This window comes from Notechis scutatus, chromosome 2 (genome assembly GCF_049901735.1).
Source record: "Notechis scutatus isolate UNSWTSFEM ecotype Mainland chromosome 2, rNotScu1.2, whole genome shotgun sequence".
Taxonomy (NCBI): Eukaryota; Metazoa; Chordata; class Lepidosauria; order Squamata; family Elapidae; genus Notechis; species Notechis scutatus.
In genome coordinates, this window is record NC_142010.1 from 136,513,739 (window position 1) to 136,534,233 (window position 20,495).

Genomic DNA, 20,495 nt, shown 5'->3' on the forward strand with positions numbered 1-20,495 from the left:
AAAATAAGACCTAACTAGAAAATAAGCCCTAATGTGTCTTTTGGAGCAAAAAAATAATATAAGACCCAGTCTTATTTTCAGGGAAACATGGGTATTACTTTCATGGAAACTTTAACAGCTACCGTAGCACCTTCTCTGTTTCACATGCAGAACAGAGCTCAGAGTGGGGTCTACTTTCAAGACCAGCAATGGGTAAATGTTCTCTTCATGTGAGTGACTAATTGAACCTAAATGGTTCCTTCCTCTAAGGACTTGGTCCTCTTCTCCTCAGTACCTGGAGTTGCCTCACTCTACCTAATGATGAAACTGGCCAGGGCAGCCTCTTTCTCTCTCTCTCTCTCTCCTGTTCTTTTGGCAGTACACTCTGTATTATTTGAAAGCAGGGAAGCTAGTTTCAAAAATGCAGAGCGGAAAAAGGAAATTTGCCTCAGGAAAGCAGACATCCTCTAGATTTCTTCAAACGTGTGGGACTGAGAACGATCCGTGTTGCCCATTCCTGGAACCAGAGCCAGGCTCGAGCATTCAGGCAAAATCCTCAGATGGGGCCTTGCTTTCAGAGTAACAGCCTGTGATGCTCATTTCCTGTGTGTGAAAGATAGGAGGGAGGGAAAATAGCAACAAATATTTGAGTTGCCAACAAATTCACATTCCTGGAAAGGCTGCACCTCACATCCAAGTTGGAGGGACTGAACATTAGATCTCTTTATTGCAACATCACCAGAATCAATTCTGGTTTCTAAGAAGGTAAGCAGTCAATTGACCTGCTCTCTAGAAATAAATTTTGTTACAAGGAGTTTAGCTTTTGGGGGGGGGAGACAGATTTAATTTGAATTAAGAAGTACTTTCTCTTCTTTCAAGCGTCATATAGGAAATGTTTCTTTTTTAACCTATTGTCATCAATAATAATAATATGGTTCTTCTCCATTCAGATTGCAGAGAAGCAAATATTTTGTTTGTCTATTTGCTTAAATAGAATTGAAGGCACTTTGAGAAGGAAATTGCTATATCTGTCATTATGTATCCATTCTGCTTTCAACTGTTAAAGTTACATCAAGATTGTTCTTGTTTTTTTAACTGGGAATTTTTCTTTAACTGACGGTTTCAAGGAGCAAAGTAATATCTATATAACATGGAAAGAAAAAAAGCTCATTTGAGACAATTATTTCTTCTGAACATTCTTTATGGCCTAAAATTTACAATTGATAGGATATGTCAACATTTTAGATATATCACATTGTCAGTTTTCCTTGCATTTTTCTCCTGAAAAAAGAATTCCATGGAATGCAGAAACCAACCAGTACTTACATCTGGTCTAATAAAAATCCATCCTAAGAATCATTTAATCATCAACTACTTTTAGGCCAGTTTGATAGTTTTGTCAGTGTCTAATTTCCAACTCTTTCAATCCCAAACAAAATACTTAAAGAATCATTATTATCTTCGCAAAGCACATTTGTTGGAGGTATAAGATCCTCTGTGATACCTTTAGTTTAAAGATCTGAGAAAACAGGAACAGAAAAGAAGTTCAAAAGAGAACCATCTATTCTAGAGTGCTAAGAATGACACTGAGCTTTGTTTAAGGTAGAATGGAGAAAGCCATCTGTAACATTTTCCGTGCATTTGATTCTAGGAACAAATCCGGTTACCTCCACCTAAAGCCATTTCCCCAGTCTGGAGTACTCCAGATGTGTTGAATTATAACTCTTACCGTCATCTGCCAAATTACTCATAGCTGTTGCAAATGGCAATGACACACAAGATAACCCCAATATATTTGCAACCAGTCAGGTTGGGAAAGAATCTTATGTTGCAGAGCTAGAAAGCTCTGAAAACCAGGTAGATAGTTCTTGGTTCAATAGATTACTTTTATGACTTAGTCTGAAACAGAGCTATATATCCTCTAAACTAATGGTCTCCAACCTTTGTGGCTTGGCGGCCTGGTGGGGAGGAGAGGGGAACCGGGCCAGGCGAGCAGGGGGGTTGGTGCACAAGTGCACAGCTCAAGTTGCATAAGCAGCAGGCCAGTGTGCATGCTTTTGTAGCCAGGTTGTGAATAGGCCACAATCCAATAGTGGGCGCGGCCCAGGGGTTGCGGATCCCTGCCTTAAGCCATTTTGAAGCTTCCTGTGGATTGTGGCCAATGTAGTAAGAGACTGCTAGTTAGAGTTCTTACATCATTCACTGGTATGAAAAGTTAGTAAGTAAGGAGGGAGGGAGGGAGGGAGGGAGGGAGGAAGAAGGAAGGAAGGAAGGAAGGAAGGAAGGAAGGAAGGAAGGAAGGAAGGAAGGAAGGAGCAAATGTGGAGCACTGGAGTCTGTAGGTATGACATTTGATTCTGCAAATAGAACGAGAAATATCACTGCATCTAGATGAGAAGTTTCTCCTAGCCTTTCGCTCACCTCCATGTTCAGCCCTTATCTTTCCTCATCTTCCTCTTATCATTCCCAGTTTATGTCCCCCTTGCCAATTATTTCGACTCTCAGAATCTGTCCAGAGTTTACATCAATAAATCAGCTCACTTCTCTGCTTGTCTGGGTCATATTGTGTCCAATATTTAGAGGCACCAGAGACAGAATTGCCATCAGGTTTACCTAGCACCATCCTACCTGTCTGGAACCTATATCAGCATGATGCCAGTATTTGCCAAGGGATATATCAGCCTTATTAAGCATTCACTAAAATAATTCGGCCGGTTTATATCTCATGCCTTCAGCTCCCACATATCTCCAAAAGTACTGCCTTGATAAAAATGCAGCTTATATCCAAAACCAGCATACAAGCTCAATTCAATTTAATTAACAATAATCCAACTCTAATTACTTTGTGAGGCACACACAGCAATCGTGAGTCACATGTTATTAACTATATTTGTTTCTTGATGTGCTTTTCTCTGAATTCGAAGTGAACTGGGTGAATAAATCAGCTCTCTATTCCCAGCTTATTCTCATATCAACTTTGGCTGACAGTTCAGTGGTGGTATTTGGCTGGTTTGGCCCGGTTCAGGCGAGCCAGTAGGAGCGATGAGCAGCGGAGATCGAACCAGTTCTCTCTGCCGCCCTGCTGTTGGGTCCACCCACCCACCTGGGCTCCCATACTCACTTTTATCTGCTGAATTTGAAGCACAGCTGCTTTGCGCGGCACAGAATAGTGCCGCGCAGCAGCTGCTGAAGCAACCGAGATCGTGCAGACTTGCAAGAGGTGAGTTAGAACGCCTCTGCGCTTGCGCAAAGTGTGCATTTGGTGCACACATGCACACAAAGTGTGTGCATGCATGCAAAGCGTGCCCACCAAGCCACACCCACTGAACTGGTGGCAACAATATTTGAATCCCACCACTGTGACAGTTGTTCCTGATATGAGACCACCGGGTGATTTTTAATCACTAATGGAGGATTTTAATCAAGGACTTCCCAGTCCAACACTCTTAAGAGTATGCGCAGCTAATCACATTCTTCAGAATGCCACAGTGGTTTCCCAGGACTTCCCTTAGAAAATATATTCTCAGTCCCACTATATGAAGATACCTCAGCGCTCACCTGATCCCTTCCCCTACAGATGCAAGTCATCTATACATTTATTTTGAAATAAAAACCACCTTGAATGCATATAGTTTCAAAGCATATTTAGTTTACCATTTTTAAATTACCTAATGACAATATTTCATTATTGAGATTTTTTAAAAAAATATTTAATAAGATTTTAAAACATTAAAGGCATATTTACACTATAAAAACTGAAGTTACTTTTGTGCTGGCTGAAATGTTACAGCTTCTCCAAGCACATTTGAGTAGCTTTGTGAATGTGGTAGACATTATTTGATATAAACCTGAAGGCTTTTTACCGTGCTGCGTTTCATACCGTTCCTTCATAGAAAAGATGGCATTTCAACAGTGTTATTTTAATGTATAGTGTTTGCATAATCAAGGCTAAGTTAGCACATTTTCAGATATCCACTATTTTCACTCTCTAGTTCTTCAAAAACAGTTTGAAGAATAGAATAACAGAATAACAAAGTTGGAAGGGACCTTGGTGGTGTTCTAGACTGACCCCCTTCTTCAGGCAGGAAACCCTATGCCATTTCAGAAAAATGGTTGTCCAATCTCTTTTTTAAAACCTCCAGTGTTGGAGCACCAACAACTTCTAGAGGCAAGTCGTTCCACTGATCAATTGTTGTAACTTTCAGGAAATTTCTCCTTATTTCAAAGTTGGTCTTCTCTTTGATTAGCTTCCACCCATTGCTTCTTGTCCTATCTTCAGGTGCTTTGGAAAATATGTTGACCCCTTTTTTCTGTGGCAGCCCGCTAGATATTGGAACACTGCAGTTATCTCACCCCAGAAAATCTATGGTCCTCAAAATAGTCAAATTTGGAATGCTAAAAGCAAGGATCAAAAAAATCATGTTCAGCCCTTGCACTGCTACAGAACCCGCAATAACAAAAACCCTGCCATCTCTACACAAAAAGGAAATAAAATAAATTGCTTGCATGTACATACACAGAATCCTCCTTACCCTGCGGTTATATGTCTTTGTCTGAAATTGCCCAATTAACCTAGATCCAACCCAAATATTAAACATGTAGTTTAGACATTTGCGGTAAAAAATGCATAATGGAAATGATTTTTAATGAAGATGTTGCATTTAAATAATCTTTTATATGGACAGTGCCATATCCTTCCTTAGGTATACAGGTATCTCCCGCAAAAGTGGTCTTACTTTTGGGTTTCTTTGATGTGCTCTTTAAGTCTCTCACTCTCCACAATCCAAAAACAGAAAAATGGAATCTGCTCATTTCTAAAGCTCCATTAGTTTACTCTTTTCATATTCAGTGAATACAAGCAGGGAAAACAGTCAACCTCACACTGTCACTAAAGATGTTGTATGGCCCAATATACAACTGCATTTTTAATGTTGTTAAAACTTGATTGGTAAAAGAACCTATGTTCCTTGAATATGTGCATTATTGCAAAAGTAAAGATACAAGGACCTAACCAGGAAAACCAAGGAGCAACCCTATCTGAGGCAATGCTAGTTCTAACAACATTTTATTGCTGGTAATTCTATCATTTCCCAATAAATTCATTATCTGGAGATTCCAAGGATGGAAGTAGATACATTAAGGTACACGGATCATAGAAAAAGGCAGTTTGGGGTAGTGGTAAAAGTGCCAGCCCAGAAACCAGGAGACTGTGGCATTAAAGCCAGCTGGGTGACTTTGAGACAATCAATCTCCCTCAACCCAACCCACCTCACAAGGAAGTTGTTGTGGAGAAAATAGGAGGAGCAACCAGTGTTAGCGCCCCACAACATTCTGTAGGCCACATTGACCTCATTGGGAATCCTGGTAGGCCTGTCAGATATTTGCCTTTTCCTGTTCCTTAAATTGCAACACAAAATTCTAGTACACAGTCAGTATGTTTATTTCTATTACTCTTATTCTTTGTGTCAGGTTCTCCTGTGAACAAAATGTTGTCCAGCTGCTAATCAAGTATGGGACTGAAGAAAGATAAAAGAAGGGATAAGACCAGGGCAGGAGGTCTGACTAGAGGCTGATCAATGTACCAATAAAGGAGAATATTTGTAGCTCAGGGTTGAAATGAGGGGTCCTTGGTGCTCTCTGAGCTTGGTTGTTTTCTTGCAGATGTTTCATTACCCTAACTAGGTAATATCATCAGTGCTTAGTAAGGAATGTTGTTTGCTGTCAGATTATATTCCGGTGACTGATCAATGTGTTTGATAAATACATTATATGCAGCAGTGGCCAAATCACAAAACAAAAAATGGGAGTCCTGGTGAGTCCTCCCAAATTTTAAACCTGCACAGATTTGAAACCCATAGCTATTTTTTTTATTGAAAAAAATCAAAATTCCTGATATAAATGATCTTGGTTCAGGGGAAGAATATATTCTAATTTCATATTTTCTTCTCTCTCTCTCTTTTTTTTTTTTTGCAGTTCATCTTTTCCCCTCAAAATGGGAGAGCCAGAAACCCTCCCCCCTTTCAATGAAGCATACCACAACTTGACAGAACTCTTCTATGCGTTCAATCACACGTTCAGCGTTTGTAATTTGGGACTAGATGATGGCATTAAACGGGTCTTTCTCTTCATTCTCTACCTCATCATCTTTGTGGTGGGATTGGTGGAGAATCTCTTGGTCATATGGGTCAACTGGCAGACCCGAAACTACCGGAACTTGGTCAACTTATACATTTTCAACATGGCCCTGGCAGACTTGGGAGTGGTCCTCTCCTTACCAGTCTGGATGTTGGAAGTCGTGCTTGATTACACTTGGCTTTGGGGAGATTTCCTCTGTCGCTTCACCCACTATTTTTACTTTGCCAACATGTACAGCAGTATTTTCTTCCTCACCTGCCTCAGCATTGATCGGTATGTGTCCCTGACAACTTCCTCTCACTTCTGGCACCAACGCCAACATCTCGTGCGACGGATCACCTGCTGCTGCATATGGGCCTTTGCTGCCATCCTCCCTTTGCCAGAGGTGGTACACATGGAGTTAACTGATACCATTGAGCCCATGTGTTTCTTTATGGCCCCACTGGAGACCTTCAGTGAGTGGGCCATCGGTCTCAACCTCCTTGTTGCCTTAATTGGGTTCCTTATCCCATTCTCCATCATGGCAGTCTTCAATATACTGACCGCCAGACACATCAAGCGTTGCAACAAGCCAGAGAGCAGAAAAAACTGCTACCTCATCTATGCTTACATAATTGTCTTCTTGATCAGTTGGCTGCCTTTCCACTTAATTTTGCTGATCCTCACACTTGAGGGAACACATATATTTCTCCATTGCTATGTGCTTGAGTTCCTGTACTTCTTCTACGATATCATAGACTGTCTCAGCCTTATCCATTGTGTTGTCAATCCCATCCTGTACAACTTCCTGAGCAAGAACTTCCAAGGAAAGCTTATCTCTGCTGTGGTTCGATACATTCCCAAAAACCAGATGGAGCAGAAGGACAGAGATGGCTCTTCTTCCAACACCCAACACTCTGTAGTCATCACGCAAGAAAAGACCTCACCAATATAAACAGTTTTTCTAAGTTTTGGTTCATTGCCATAAGAATGTATTTGCATTTTTCTCTCTTATCAGCAAAGGATAGGCTTAATTAGGATACTTGTTGTTGTTGCCAATGCTTTTTACAATTTTAAAAAAAGGGCAATATAGGTAAAAATGAGGTAGGGAGGAGGATTATGTGCTGCTGTGTCAAATTGATTGGCCTTAATCAACCAAAAGCTGACATTGCTATTAGTCCTCAGCTACTTCCTTCATCTTGAAACTTGCAGTGAAGAAACTATTTTTTGCCACTTTGACATTTTACTGTGGAAAAGAGATGTATTTCTCTTACTTTCTTCTAATGTGCGCAGCTTTTGTATGAAAATAGTATTCTGAAAACTTAATGCTGATCTGCTGGTTAAACAGAATTGCTAGGCAGAGCAACTTATAGCTGAAATAGCTGTAAATATAGCTCCAACCTATATAAGAAACTAAAGAACTAAAGTGATCTGTGAAGATAAAACAGGGCCTAGCCCTATTTTAATGTGAACATTCAATTAGTTGTTTCTTGGAACTGGGAAATCAGGATACTAACAATTCAATCCTAGAAATTCCTATGTACCGGTAGGTCTTTTTAGTCCAGACCACTAACATTTACTTAACACAATAGAAAATTATACCCAGTGAAAATGTGAATTTAGGAAAATGTGAAAAGAGTATTTCTAGAAGATTACATGCCAGGTGATTCTAGTGTTTCTCACTCTTGAGAGAATGCACTCTGAATTCTTTCATTGTGTTAAAAATCCCAAACTAGATTCTGGGGTGTCTTTTTTTCCCCGTTTGCCTTCTTCTGCAGCTGGAGCATTTGTCTACCCCTGAGTTTTCCTCCTCCTTGAATTATACCCTTCTAACATTTTACCTGGTATGGAAATAAATTTTCAGAGAGAATTACTTCAATGTTCAGTGCTTACAAAGTAATGCTATTACTGGCCATGGATCATGTTTGTAAAGGACTGGACACAACATAAAGGCTCTCTGTGTTTAGAAAGTGGGCGTAACTGATTTGAAGAAAAAATTCATAAAGGAACCGAATGAAATGCTGGGGATAAATTCTCTCTCTGTTTCTTAAATGAAGAACAATGTAAGGAGATGTAGCTATGATTGTTGCATCCAAACATCATTCAAGGGGTGCATAGAGTACTTATTTAACCTAATACAGCAATGGAATACAGTTACAATGTAAACACCTGTAAAGGTATTTTGTAAACATTCTAGTTTAACAGAAACATGAAAGATAATCCATATGAATTTTCAAGCACTTTTAATCTTTTACCAAACTTACAAAAGTGATGTAAAAATGGACATGTGAATGAATGGTGTACTCAATAAAGTGGCATTTTGATTGACTGATTTCATTGATTGATCCATTGAAGATACTAATTCCTTCCTTTTAATTGTAAATGGTTTGGGCTGAAATTAGCTATCCTATTGCATCTATCAAAGATGTGGCTGGAGAAGGAGTAAGAAGCTAGCCATCAGGATTCCGGCAGTTACCCCAATGTCAACTCATAAAATATTTCTATGGTTGTTTTAGAGTTGCCACTAGTCTTGCTTACATGTATCCCATCTTTGTTTCCCTCTCATGTTAATAGCAATGGCACTTACCAGTAGACTTATATACCGCTTCACAGTGCTTTACAGCCCTCTCTAAGCGATTTAGAGAATCAGCATATTGCCAACAATTTTACCCATCTCGGAAGGATGGAAAGCTGAGTCAACCTTCAGCCAATGAGAATTGAACTGCTAGCAGTCAGCAAAAGTAGCCCTGCAGTACTGCCTCCTCAGTGTTGTATTAATAATTAAGCAGACTAAGCACGTGCTTAGGGCACCAGACCCAAAGGGGGAACCACAAAAACTTTTATGTAGCCTAAACTTGGCTTCGTTTGTACAGTATGTACAAAGGAGGGCGACACCAAGATTTGTCAGTGCTTAGGACACCAGTGAGCCTTAATCCGCCACTGTACATTCTAACCACTTTGCCAACACAGCTCATATTCATATAATAATGACTATATTCAGTATTTTATAGCAAATGGTCATTTTAAAATGTTCCTTGCCCAGCTGGAAGGGAAATGGCCTCTTTTGGCCCAAACTAGTCATTTCAACAAATAGCATAAATCAGAAATATACTTGAGAAGCCTTGTTCTACTTAAATGTAGATCTTTATCAGTTTAGAGAAGAACACTATGAATATACCAATGTGGTTGGCATGTACACTTCTGTATGTGTCTTACAGAGTCAGAGCAGGCAGGCATCATAGCACCACCACATTCCAACTTGTTTCCAAGGTGTCTGCAGATGGGGGGTAAAGTCTGCCGAACAGCATGGTGTCACCATTAAAAGCGCCATCTCTTTTGAAAACACATTGGCCTTACATGCCTGACAAAAGGAATAAAAATCGTATCAAAGTATTATGCTTACTATCTTGTATATTCTGAACTCCATCCACTCCCAGAGACACCACTGCTCTCTCATTTAAGTTTATCACTGGTTCACTTTTTAAAACAAGGCAGTATAAGTGTGTGTGTGTGTGTGTGTGTGTGCACATTTTCTCTTTCTCTCTCTCCTTCCTTCCCTCCTTCCCCCCCTCTCTCTTTCTCACTTCCTCGGGGTTGTTGAATCCAGTTGAAGTAACTGGTCCTGTAAGCATTTAAGTGCCAGGCCATAATATAGTCACTGCCTCCATGGGAATCTCCTAGCTATTCTTTTCCCCAGTCCTTGGCATAAAAGTTGCTGATTTTATAGGAAACTGGTTTAGATACATTTTCTTTAATGGGAAAAGTCAGCATTGCTTAATATTGCTTAGACCAGGGCTGTCAAACTCCTGGCCTATGGGCCAGATGCGTCATATACTGGCCATGCCCAGTTTAGCGAAGGAAGAAAGTCCTGATACATCACGTGACACTGCCATGATGACATGACAGGGGCTTAGACTATTGATTGAAATAGTTCCTCACATAACAGCTTTACCCTGTCTTTGGAAATGCAAGGGAAGGAATTAGTGATGTCCTGCAGGCAAAGAATGTGCTCAGCCTCACACTAGGTTAAAACAAAGCACTTGCTTAGAATCTATCACCATTTACAAATAAGAAAAACAGTGCAGGAGACTCTTTCAGTTTTCACTTTTATTATTCTAAATAAAAAACACACTTTTGTGCCAAACAATGGAGTATAAAATAATCCGATGTACAACCATTTTAGACATCTACTTTCTTTTCTTTAGGAAGGAGAAAAGTTTTACAAAATATACAAACTTTACAGCAAATAGATAGTAAACACTTAAATAACTGAGAGGTCAGTACCTACAATTCACTTAACCAAGAGATTTGACAGCAATCACAATGCTTGGTTTTATTCTGTTTTTGCTGTTTCATTTCAAGACATCTGGATCTTTGGAGGAAATGGAGGGGAAGGACACAAAATAATAATTAATAATGCATCCATTTCCAAAATATTTTTTTCATTATTTCAAAGTGTTCTACATGAGATTGGAATACCTGTTCCATGCCTAAATCCTTCCCTGCTAGGATGATAATGGTGAGAAGGGATTCTTCACAAATGATAGCATGTCAAACAGAGTGAAGTTATTTAATTACAATACTTAGTCCTTCTACAACCCTAAGGGTTCCAAAGCACTTTACAGACATTTATTACACCTCACAACTTGTCACCTGTGAGGTAGGTATTTTTAAGTATTCCTCCTCCCCACCTTCATTCATGAGTGGAAAAATGTATGAGGCAGGCAGGTGATGTTATTTGCCAAAGCTACACTCACGCAGATGTTCAGAACTTGAAGCCAATCCCCAATTCTCTGGTTCCAAAGGCCCTAATTACTCCAATTACTCCATCATGATTTTGCTAGAAACTTCTTAAGCTGCAGTGGTTTCCCCTGTGGAGCAGGAGGACAGGTTTGGCACTGGAGAACCAGGGGAAAGCAGCTGTAGAATTCTGCTTTGATTTAAAGATAAGAAATTAATTCCTACTACACACAAGCAATAGATAGGAATTCCTTCTCCAGTTCTCCTACTGAACGCCACATTTTTATTCAGGAAACGTGATTCATAGCACTGGATGCATTGCCTGAAATATATAAATGCACCAGCAGCCTTAGGTAGGGACATAGATAAGGCCCAGGCAAGAACCATCTTTCAGCATAGAAAAGGAAAAAATACTAAATTCATCAAGTTTAATAGGTAGCATGAAGCTTCCTCATTAGCCAGTAGTAGGAGATTAATCTTTAATATTTATTCAACAGCAAAATCCTTTGGCTTGTCATATTTTTGGTTCCACCTTCCTAGTTAAGGCCCTTCCATTAATATATCAGTAGATCAAGATTAGTGATTCAGTCCCTGGGCAGCTTTTAGATCATTACAAGTAACTCTCAGCACTAATATTTCCTTGAGCTATTTCCATCTGCCATACACATGGTTCACAGTTCCTCAGCATATCTTGTTGGTGTCCAAGGCCACAAAGAGAAAGGAACCAAAAAATACATCTGAATATTTATCTGCACACACAATGTATGTATTATGGGAACATTCTTATTTTCCTAGGAAGTGAAAACAAGACAGAAGTGCTTTTCTCTTGAACATATATCAAAACATTTATCTTCACAACATCCTTTAGAGGTAGGTATTATAAGCAAAGACAAAGCAAATCTGCCCAAAGGCTGCCCTACTAAAATTAGTTTCAGAGCTGAGATTCCTGGAGCTGCGGTTTTTACATACATACACACATACACACCCATAAGCCAGGGTTACATTTACGTTCTCTTTAATAACAGTGTGTTTATAGATAGAAGCCCAAGAGTCCATTTGTACACAACAGGAGCTGTGAAGACTCAAGTGCTTTCTCCTCATGAGGTAGTTTGCATTATACCAAGGGCCAGTTCTCAAACCAGCTATTCCATCTCTCAATAATCACCTTTCCTATCGATTCCCCATTGAATGGAAATCACAGAACTATACTTGTTTGTGGGATCAGTCCACAAAATGAAGCAAACTATAATACAAATCAAGGTCTTTTGTCTTCTGCTCTCCCTCTAAATATGTTAGTTACACCTCATTCCACTTCCAATTTTCCATCCCCTCAAAAAAAGGGGGAAAGCTCCAATTTCAACCTCTATTATGACTTTTCATTATTACACAGCAAATATATTTGGCCTTTTCAGCTGATAAAACAAATCTGTACTTTCTGTTAGCATATTCTTCCATTAGCACGAAGACAGAACTTACAACCTGCTTCTGTGCTATTTTTTTTTAAAAAGAATGATGTAAAGGAAGAACCACACATCATTTGATATTTTTTTAAAAAAGAAAAGATGTATGTTGATAGGAGAAGAAAATTGCACATGATCAGAATAACTTGAAAAGTATAAAGCAGATTATTGTGACAAGATAAGAGAGACAAGATAGTTTTGCTGTTTTTCTTCTTTTTCTTTTAATTGAAAGAATTGATTTTCTTGGACTGATAATGAAATATATTAAATCTGACAAAACAAATGTAACACAGGTGTAGGAAATAATGGTGCACAGTGGTTGTGATGTCATAGGCACTATATGAGGGCAACAAGAGACATATTTATTATAAGTAAGGGAGGGCTATATAAAAAATCTAATCATAGTTTATATGTAGCTCTTTGCTACCATCTTGTGGTAATTCTACAATGAAACATTGGTTTACAATGAAACATATGGCAGTCCTAAACCATTGAAGGTTCCTCTTCTCACATCCAATTCTTGCTTCCAACAAGTTGTGCATCCAACCATTAATCAAGATAAATACTGTTTAGTTAGTAGTCTTGCCCCACTCCTATGTTTTGACAAATTCCTCATTTGAGCAGGGACACTTTCTTCTACCAATATGGTGTCCTCCTTGTAAGCTGACTATGCAAATATTGGAAATATTTTCAAAACTGCCAATGTCCCAGGAATGAATCAGGATGCCTTTTGGTAATACAGTCCATATTAACCATTGTCATTGCCATTGGTTAGAAGAAGTTTAACAAATTGTTTGTTTTGTTGTTAATAAAATTCAACTCTGGAGAGAAAAGGTTATTCATATAAGTAATGTGATGAAAATACATTCAAATTGGCTTTAATTCATTACATCTGTGATACCAGCACAACTATATTCCTCATGTCACAATCTGACATAGTAGCAGGGGCAAGTAGGACTGGCAGTTTCAATGTAACAAATATTATAATCTGTAAAATGTAAAAATAAGTGCCACTGTTAAGAAAACTTCTGAATCACTAAACAAAAAGTAAAAACAGTGTATTTAGTTTTATTCCCCCATTTAGTGATATTTTAAGGCAACAATGTCTTTTCAAACACAACTGTGCATTCCTACCCATCCTTACTCAGAAATAAGCCTTAAATTTTATCTGGCAAATAAATATTGTAGGCCAAAAGATTTCAAGCACTAGCAAAATACTGTATATTAATTGCTTTAAAATTTTTACCCTCTGAACACAACCTATTGTTCAAGACAAATATTATGTATGACAGAATTCCACATTGGCATTAAGGCAGCATTGCAAACGAAAGAAAGCAACCTTATCTCTTGCCATTTTTTCATACTCTAAGAATTTTTGAAAGAGGTACTTCAAATCGAATCTTATTGCTTGGACAACTAAAATAAGCCTGCCTTGCCAACACTAAGAATTGTTTCTCATGATCTTCTCCTTTCCTCTCCATTGAAAATTAATCCAAAATTGGCAAATTCCACTTCTTCTGGTCTCCTAAAATCTATGTATTCTTTTTTTTTACGTTGATCTCTCTGCTATAAACTAGATTTTTTTTTAAAAAAAAAATTGATCCTTTGGAAAAGGGCAAACGCAAATTAAGGCTAGATGCATGGTAGATTTGGCAACTGATTAAACCTCTAAACGTATCTAGCCCTTGTATCTTTAATATCAGCTTCATTCAAAGAAATCAGCTTTTCACTGTACGGAGATAAGCTTTCTCTCAATTAAAGTCTGTTGACTGGCATGACAGTTAAATTTACTATGTAAGAAAAGGCAATCCTTTTGAAAGAAAGAATACACAGATGTGTCTACAATACATGTACCAATAGGAAATAATTCCCTCAAAACAAAGAGAGACTCATTTCTGAGTAAGTATGCTTAGGATTGCATTTTTAATTTTTGGAAATTAAACCTTGTCATCAATAAACCAGAAGCATTTTTTTTCATACTTTCCCCTTTTCCCCCTTCTAGCCCTACTGGAATGGAGCATTGATACATCTTACCAGCATCAATCTTCTAATGATGTCAGTTAAAGCCTGTGAGAGGAGGAAGAAGTCATGAGATGGGAAATATATTAGATGAAAAACAAAAGATCTTATTTCTTATATACACAGCAGGAGGTAAACACAATGTTTTTTTGAGAACAGTAACACATCTAATGTGATGTTGTTTCACGGAACAGTGATTTAAGGAAAAGAAACATAAGAAAGAAACATAAGAAAATAAAAGTATACAGACCACTAAAAGTAATTTTTAAAAAATTCTGAAACAAGTTTCACTACTATCTCAGGTATTGTTTACTTCCCAAGTATAGCTGCATCAGCTCTCTGTGTTTTTTTCTGCATCTTTGGAATGGATGATGTACATGAAAGTTTGCTCAATGGTGAAGTCTGGTGGGAGGCTCCCTTTGTGCACACCTATATGCTTGCTCATAAGGTTAAGGGTGGAACTGTAGTGGCCACAAACGGTGCACCGGTACATGAGGGCCCCAGAATGTGTCTTCAGATGACACTTTATAGTAGAACGTCCACGGAAGAACTTGTGACACACTTTGCACTGGTAGGGCTTCTCCCCTGTGTGGATCCGCCGATGGTAGTTGAATTCACTGGTATGAGCAAATCTTTTCCCACAAACCTTGCAGCTATATTTACTATTCCCAGGTTGGTTCTGGAGAGCCACATCCTCATTTAGGAACTTCTCTGTCAGCTTCCGCTTTTGCAATGCTTGCTGATGAAGACGGTCACCAAAGTTCGGCCGGACGAGGTCCAAGGTAGAGTTACACTTGTGCTGACTAACATGGTAGCGATAGGCAGCTTCAAGTTTGAAAGCCTGACCACAGTAATGACACCGGAAGAGAGCTTCTTCCATACTTTGGTGGACAGCCACATGTTTCTCCAAAAGATGTCTATCCACAAAACTACTGGCACAGATAGAGCAAGAAAAGACAGAAATTCCCAAGTGGGAAAGTGTGTGCCACATCAAGCTGCAGAGATTGAGATGTTGCTGATCACATATACCACATATTTGGCCTTTGATGTTCACATGGTCCAAGATGTGGCCACGAACCACGTGAAAATCTTTGGCCAGTGGTTTCCTACAGGCAGCACATGCCAAATCCCCATTGAACAAATTGACCTTCCCTATCAGAGGGTCACTGGGATGGACAATAATATTGTTGTCAAACACCCCTTCTCGGCGATGAAGGTTCAGCTGCCACTGGGTGAAAAACTTAGTCTCACACATATCACAGGAAAAGAGGAATATCCCAATGTGTGACAGGACATGAGTGACTCTAGAGTTCCTGTCTTGAAAATGAGTCTCACAAACCTTGCAATTGCCAGTCAGAAGGTCTACATGATCCCTGGCATGCTGACGGATCAACTGAATGTTGGGCTCCAAAACCTTTTTGCACACTTGGCAAGGCATGGCCTTGTTTTCCCGGCTATCGTTCTCAAAGGATAGCTCTTCCTCGCTATCATCGCTCAGTTCTATCACTTCCTCCGCAGCGCCTAGCTCTTCACTGGGATCTTCAAAGTGCAGATCTTCTTCCCCCAAGTCTCCCAGCTGCAATTCATCCATTGGCCCAAAAACATGATCTTTGGAATGGTCACTATTGCTGGGACAGGAATTGCTACTTGTTGATATATCTAAGGAGACATCGGAGGCAAAAAGATTACTTTTATTATAATCCCCGTTGCTCTGGACTTTATACTGTGGACAAGAGTTCACAGTGGTTTGAACAGCCATGCTAATATTACCGAGACCAGCCTGGGTCATTATACTCATGGCACCAGTAAATGGTCCTGTTGCTTCTTGCTCTTCTGCTTTGGGAGTCTGTGGATGTGTTAAATTGTGACTAGCTTCATTGGTAAGATCTTCTTTGTAGCCAGTGGCTGCTTCACCATGCATATTGCAATTCCGCTCTAATCCCAGTTGTTCCCCGCTACTTCGACTTTCACCTAGAGAATGGTTTGGTTCAGCTAAAGCACCACAAGGCCGGCTTTCATTTGAGGCAGAAGGCTGTTTAGTGACAGCTGAGTTTTCCAAGTCTGGGAAGGTAGAATGGCAAGCCTTCAGCAAATCATCCATGCCCAATTTTTCAGCAACCTCATAAATGACACCCACATTTATAAGGTCTGTGAAGAGCTCCGATGTATAAACAAAATTCAGAATCTTTTCAAAGTTGGCTGGAGTAATGAAATCCACTACATAAGTGCGGGCAGCATCCAATCCTGTATTCAGGAAAAGATTCTGAAAATAGCCTGCTGCACATGCCAGCACTGCTTTGTGTGCAGGGAAGGAACAGCTCCCCACAACAATGGTGACATCACACATAGACTCTGTCAATCGAGATTTGTTAAGTTCCTTCAACAAGTTATTTGGATGGTCAGTGCTATGCAGTTTGATCCTCATGCCCATCTTGACTGTTCCTTAAAGTCTCCTTCTCCTGTTCACTTCTGGCTTCTACTGCCACATTTTTCAGATGCACCAAAGGGGGAGCGATTGGGCGAGAAACTCTAGAGAGAAAAAAACGAAGTTCACAGTTTTGATTCTTACTGATTTGGAGTGAAATCTAAGACATAATTTTTTATTACATTATAATCCACATTGAAAACACAGTAAATGAAAAAGCAAAGATAACAGTGATTGCAGGATATAAGCAAATGTATTGTTCACAGAACAAAAGAACATAGCTGCTTTGGTCTAATAGTTACAATAGAAAGGAAAAAATGAATGTGTGCATGTGAGAAGCAGAAATTACAAATCACAGAGCCACAAGAAGCATCCTTTTATGTTTTAAAGCAATATTATTAAAGAGTTATAAAGTTGTCATCTACTTCCATTTTCATATCTTCTTATTCCCAGTTCTGCAACTAGTTGACCAAATTATCTATACTCTAGAGACATGCAGTTTCATAAATAAGTAAACTGGTTTGCCAATCCAATATCTTGCAGGGGTTTTTATAACTATAGTATCCAAAATGCTTTTTTGCCCCTCTGAAAACCTCTTAAGATGCATGTTCTACTGACTATTTTTAACCGATGAGCAAACAGAAAATCTGAAAATGAAATTGATTACAAGGTAAGTCCTATACATCTTAAGTTCACCTTTCATACTTTCTTCAAACCCAACCTGTTGCATCCTTGTTTACGAGCCTCAATTGGATAATAATAAAATAAAATATGCACAGCAGAGTGCTCAAGTTTGTGCTTTCTTATAAACTTTAGCAATAGTCAAAGATATCATCTTAACCCACATATCCCACTCTAACCTTCATCAGGGACCATGCCTGCTATCAAAAAAGATTGGAAAGACCAATATTAATAAAGTAGGCTCTCTATGCAAAAATCCTACAATGAAGAACATGTCATAATTTCTCATACCTTAAGAAAAACTATCCCCCCCCTTTTTTTCTTCAAAATAAATGCATTATTTTAGAAACTGGGTGGCAGATAGGTTAAAAAAAGCAAGTTATTTATTAATGGTTTTTTTACTGCTTAAAGAAAACAGAAGTGGAGGCAGTGTTAAAACTGAGTGCCAATAAGTCAAGGGTGGGATGGGAGGGAGGGAGGGAGGGAATGGTGACCCTTAAAAGTTGTTCCTTATCTGGAATATGAGGTGAGACGGGGTACCCACATTGAATGCTGGGATAACGAGGAAAAAGAGCAAAAGAAAAGAGGCAGAGGGGCAGTTTTGATTTGGAGTAGATGGAGAGGAGTCTACAAACGCACGCATATGTGGGGCAGAGGGGATGTCAGGCGAGGGGATGCGGGATAGGAAGAGAAAAGTGGGTCGTCGGGATGGGGCTTCTCTGGGTCGACCCGTAAATGGGAAACAAAGGGCCGGGAAATCTTTCGGGGAGCCCTGGAGAGGAAGAAGGGCTTCCCGAGGCAAGAAGGGTAGAGAGCGCAGGGAGCGGGGTGAAGGCAAGGGGGCTGGCTGCAAGGCACGGGGGGAAAGGCGACTCCGACCGGGAATCCCTGATGCTGAAGGGGGAGTCTCACACCCTTGTAGGCGGCAGAAAGGAGCTGTTTCCCCCGAAGGGAAGGGGAGTGAAGGTGGCCCCTTACCCGGGAGGCGGTGGGCAGCATCCCCGCTTTCGCATACACAAAGGGCTCCGGCCTCCCCTACCCTCCAGCCCGGCCTCGCCGAGGAGGTGCTGCTCCGGCCCCGGCCAAGAGGCTCCATCCGGCCCCGAGACGGCCGGGCCCAGCGCCGCCCCCAGCCCCGGAGGGGGCACTGCAGCAGCCCCGGCTTCAGGGGATACGTGCGGGAAGCCAACAGCCGCCGGTGCCGGGCTGGGAAAAGGGAACCCTGCCAAGACTGAGGAGGATGGGGCTGCCGCCGCCGCCGCCGGGGTGGCGGGAGGCTTGGGGAGGCAGGAAAGAGGAGCCCTGCCTGCCGGGTATGGCAGCCGCGGGGAGGCACGGAAAACGCCCGCTGGGCACCGAGAGTCCACGGAAGGAAGCGCACGAGAGGCGGCCCTGAGGCGGCGGGAAGGAGAAGGGCTGTGACGCGAAGCTTTAGGAACCTGACCCTCTCAGCCCAGAAGGAGCGCTGCCCTCCCTCTGCATCTTCTGCTCTATTAATCAGGAGCATTTAGTGTTTTTAGGGTCTCCGCTTCGTTAGCGGACCACACACACACCACAATGCAGCCCCGACAGGGAACCGAAGGTTCGAGAATAATGCAGGGTCTATGTATGATATTGCCTTCGGAAAGCAAGGGTGCTGCTCAAAAAGTCAATTAAGTGGCAGTGATGGGGCACGTGCCGCTTCTGTCCCTGGATGGACGGGAAGCCAGTCGAGCTATCTGGATGGATAGTTTGAAAGGGCCAGAAAGAAATGCAGGGTTCCCATTTGTCAGGTCTTTACCTTCCCTCCACCTCAGTTTGTGTGCGGGCCTTCCAGTCAGTTCCTGGGGACTGCCTGGATTAGTGCCAGTAATTTTCTTGGCAAAGATTTGCTCCTTGTATTTTCCTAGGGCTCAGAGAGGAACTGGCACAAGGTCACCCAGCCTAAGAAAAGACTAGAACTCACGATCTCCCAGTTTCTAGTCTAGTACTTTAACCGTGACACCAAACTTGCTCTCCCGTCTCAATCTACAAGAATATTATTTTCTCATTTTGTTAAGTGTATATGTTTTGGATGCCACCTATGCCTGGTTCGTGATCCAAACACTAAAACCTGCACCTATGCATCAGTTTTTGAGGTGTAGGTCATTGAAACATCTTATGGGTATACCTTTTCGTTGTACACCACCCAAAGTCACTCTGAGAGTGAGATAGGCAATATCTAAATATGATAAATAAAATAAAATAAATACTGGTGTAAATCACATTTATTGCCCATGATTTCACCTGAAGGCATCCGATCAAGCTAGTCCTATCTAAGGTCTCTGCTTAGAATACTCCTAATCAAAAGCAAGATACTAATAAGTGAATAATGGATGTGTCTGTGATAAATATGCACATAGGAAAAGTATAGAAATAGTAGCTTCCTATAAATAGAAACAATAAAGAGGTGCTTGTATAAGATTAATACTGAGGAGGCAGCATATGTAAAGCACACTTGACTATAATATAAATGTTAAGTTTAAGAATTTTATTGTCTGAAGCAAAACAGCAAATTTTCTTCGTTCTCTAGCAGATTACAGAGTCAGTATATAAAAACTCCCCACTACATGGCAGTAAAATGTGGTGATAATAATGAAGATATAACAATTTGCTATCATTTTTTTAAAAAAATAGGTACATTAAAATAATTTGCCTGAGACGCCCACTTATATCTTTGTCATCACAGTAGTTAGTGTGGTCTGATTTGCCATTTTGCAAGTTGGCTGTAACTTCTCCCATTCCTAGACATATGCTGAAAATGTTTTTCTTTGTGCATAACGTGACATGTAAATGTGAGGAGCTCACAAAGTAGTAAACAATATTTTTAGATAAAGTTAGATTATGTATTAGTGTGGATAAGCATTATCTTAGTAATTGAGAGTTTCCCATATAGAAAAGAATCACTACAATTTTCAACTATGTGTTTGTGTATGTGTGTGTGTGATTCCCTCCCTCCCTATAACACTAATTTGGATGCAAAATGCTGTTTTGAATGCATTATTAAAGTATTAATTTTTTCCTAACTGATTTCTAAAGCACTGAAAACCTACCAGGTA

General features: G+C 40.2%; 2 protein-coding genes across 2 annotated transcripts; one reads left to right on the plus strand and one right to left on the minus strand.

The window, feature by feature from the left end:
* The first annotated feature begins 458 nt into the window (after nt 1-458).
* Nucleotides 459-8,425, plus strand: ACKR5 (atypical chemokine receptor 5). The gene is made up of 2 exons (XM_026683867.2): nt 459-744; nt 5,953-8,425. Exon 2 carries the CDS (start codon nt 5,972-5,974, stop codon nt 7,046-7,048), a length of 1,077 nt encoding a protein of 358 aa, XP_026539652.1. The 5' UTR covers nt 459-744; nt 5,953-5,971; the 3' UTR covers nt 7,049-8,425.
* A 4,064-nt stretch (nt 8,426-12,489) lies between these two features.
* ZBTB39 (zinc finger and BTB domain containing 39) lies at nt 12,490-18,767 on the minus strand. The gene is made up of 2 exons (XM_026683865.2): nt 18,397-18,767; nt 12,490-16,841 (listed from the first exon to the last, which is right to left on the minus strand). Exon 2 carries the CDS (start codon nt 16,741-16,743, stop codon nt 14,644-14,646), a length of 2,100 nt encoding a protein of 699 aa, XP_026539650.1. The 5' UTR covers nt 16,744-16,841; nt 18,397-18,767; the 3' UTR covers nt 12,490-14,643.
* Between the last annotated feature and the right edge of the window lie 1,728 nt (nt 18,768-20,495).

What these genes read in the sequence shown, in the direction of transcription:
- ZBTB39 (XM_026683865.2), bottom strand. Translation starts at nt 16,743, where the DNA reads ATGGGCATGAGGATCAAACTGCATAGCACTGACCATCCAAATAACTTG.
- ACKR5 (XM_026683867.2), top strand. Translation starts at nt 5,972, where the DNA reads ATGGGAGAGCCAGAAACCCTCCCCCCTTTCAATGAAGCATACCACAAC.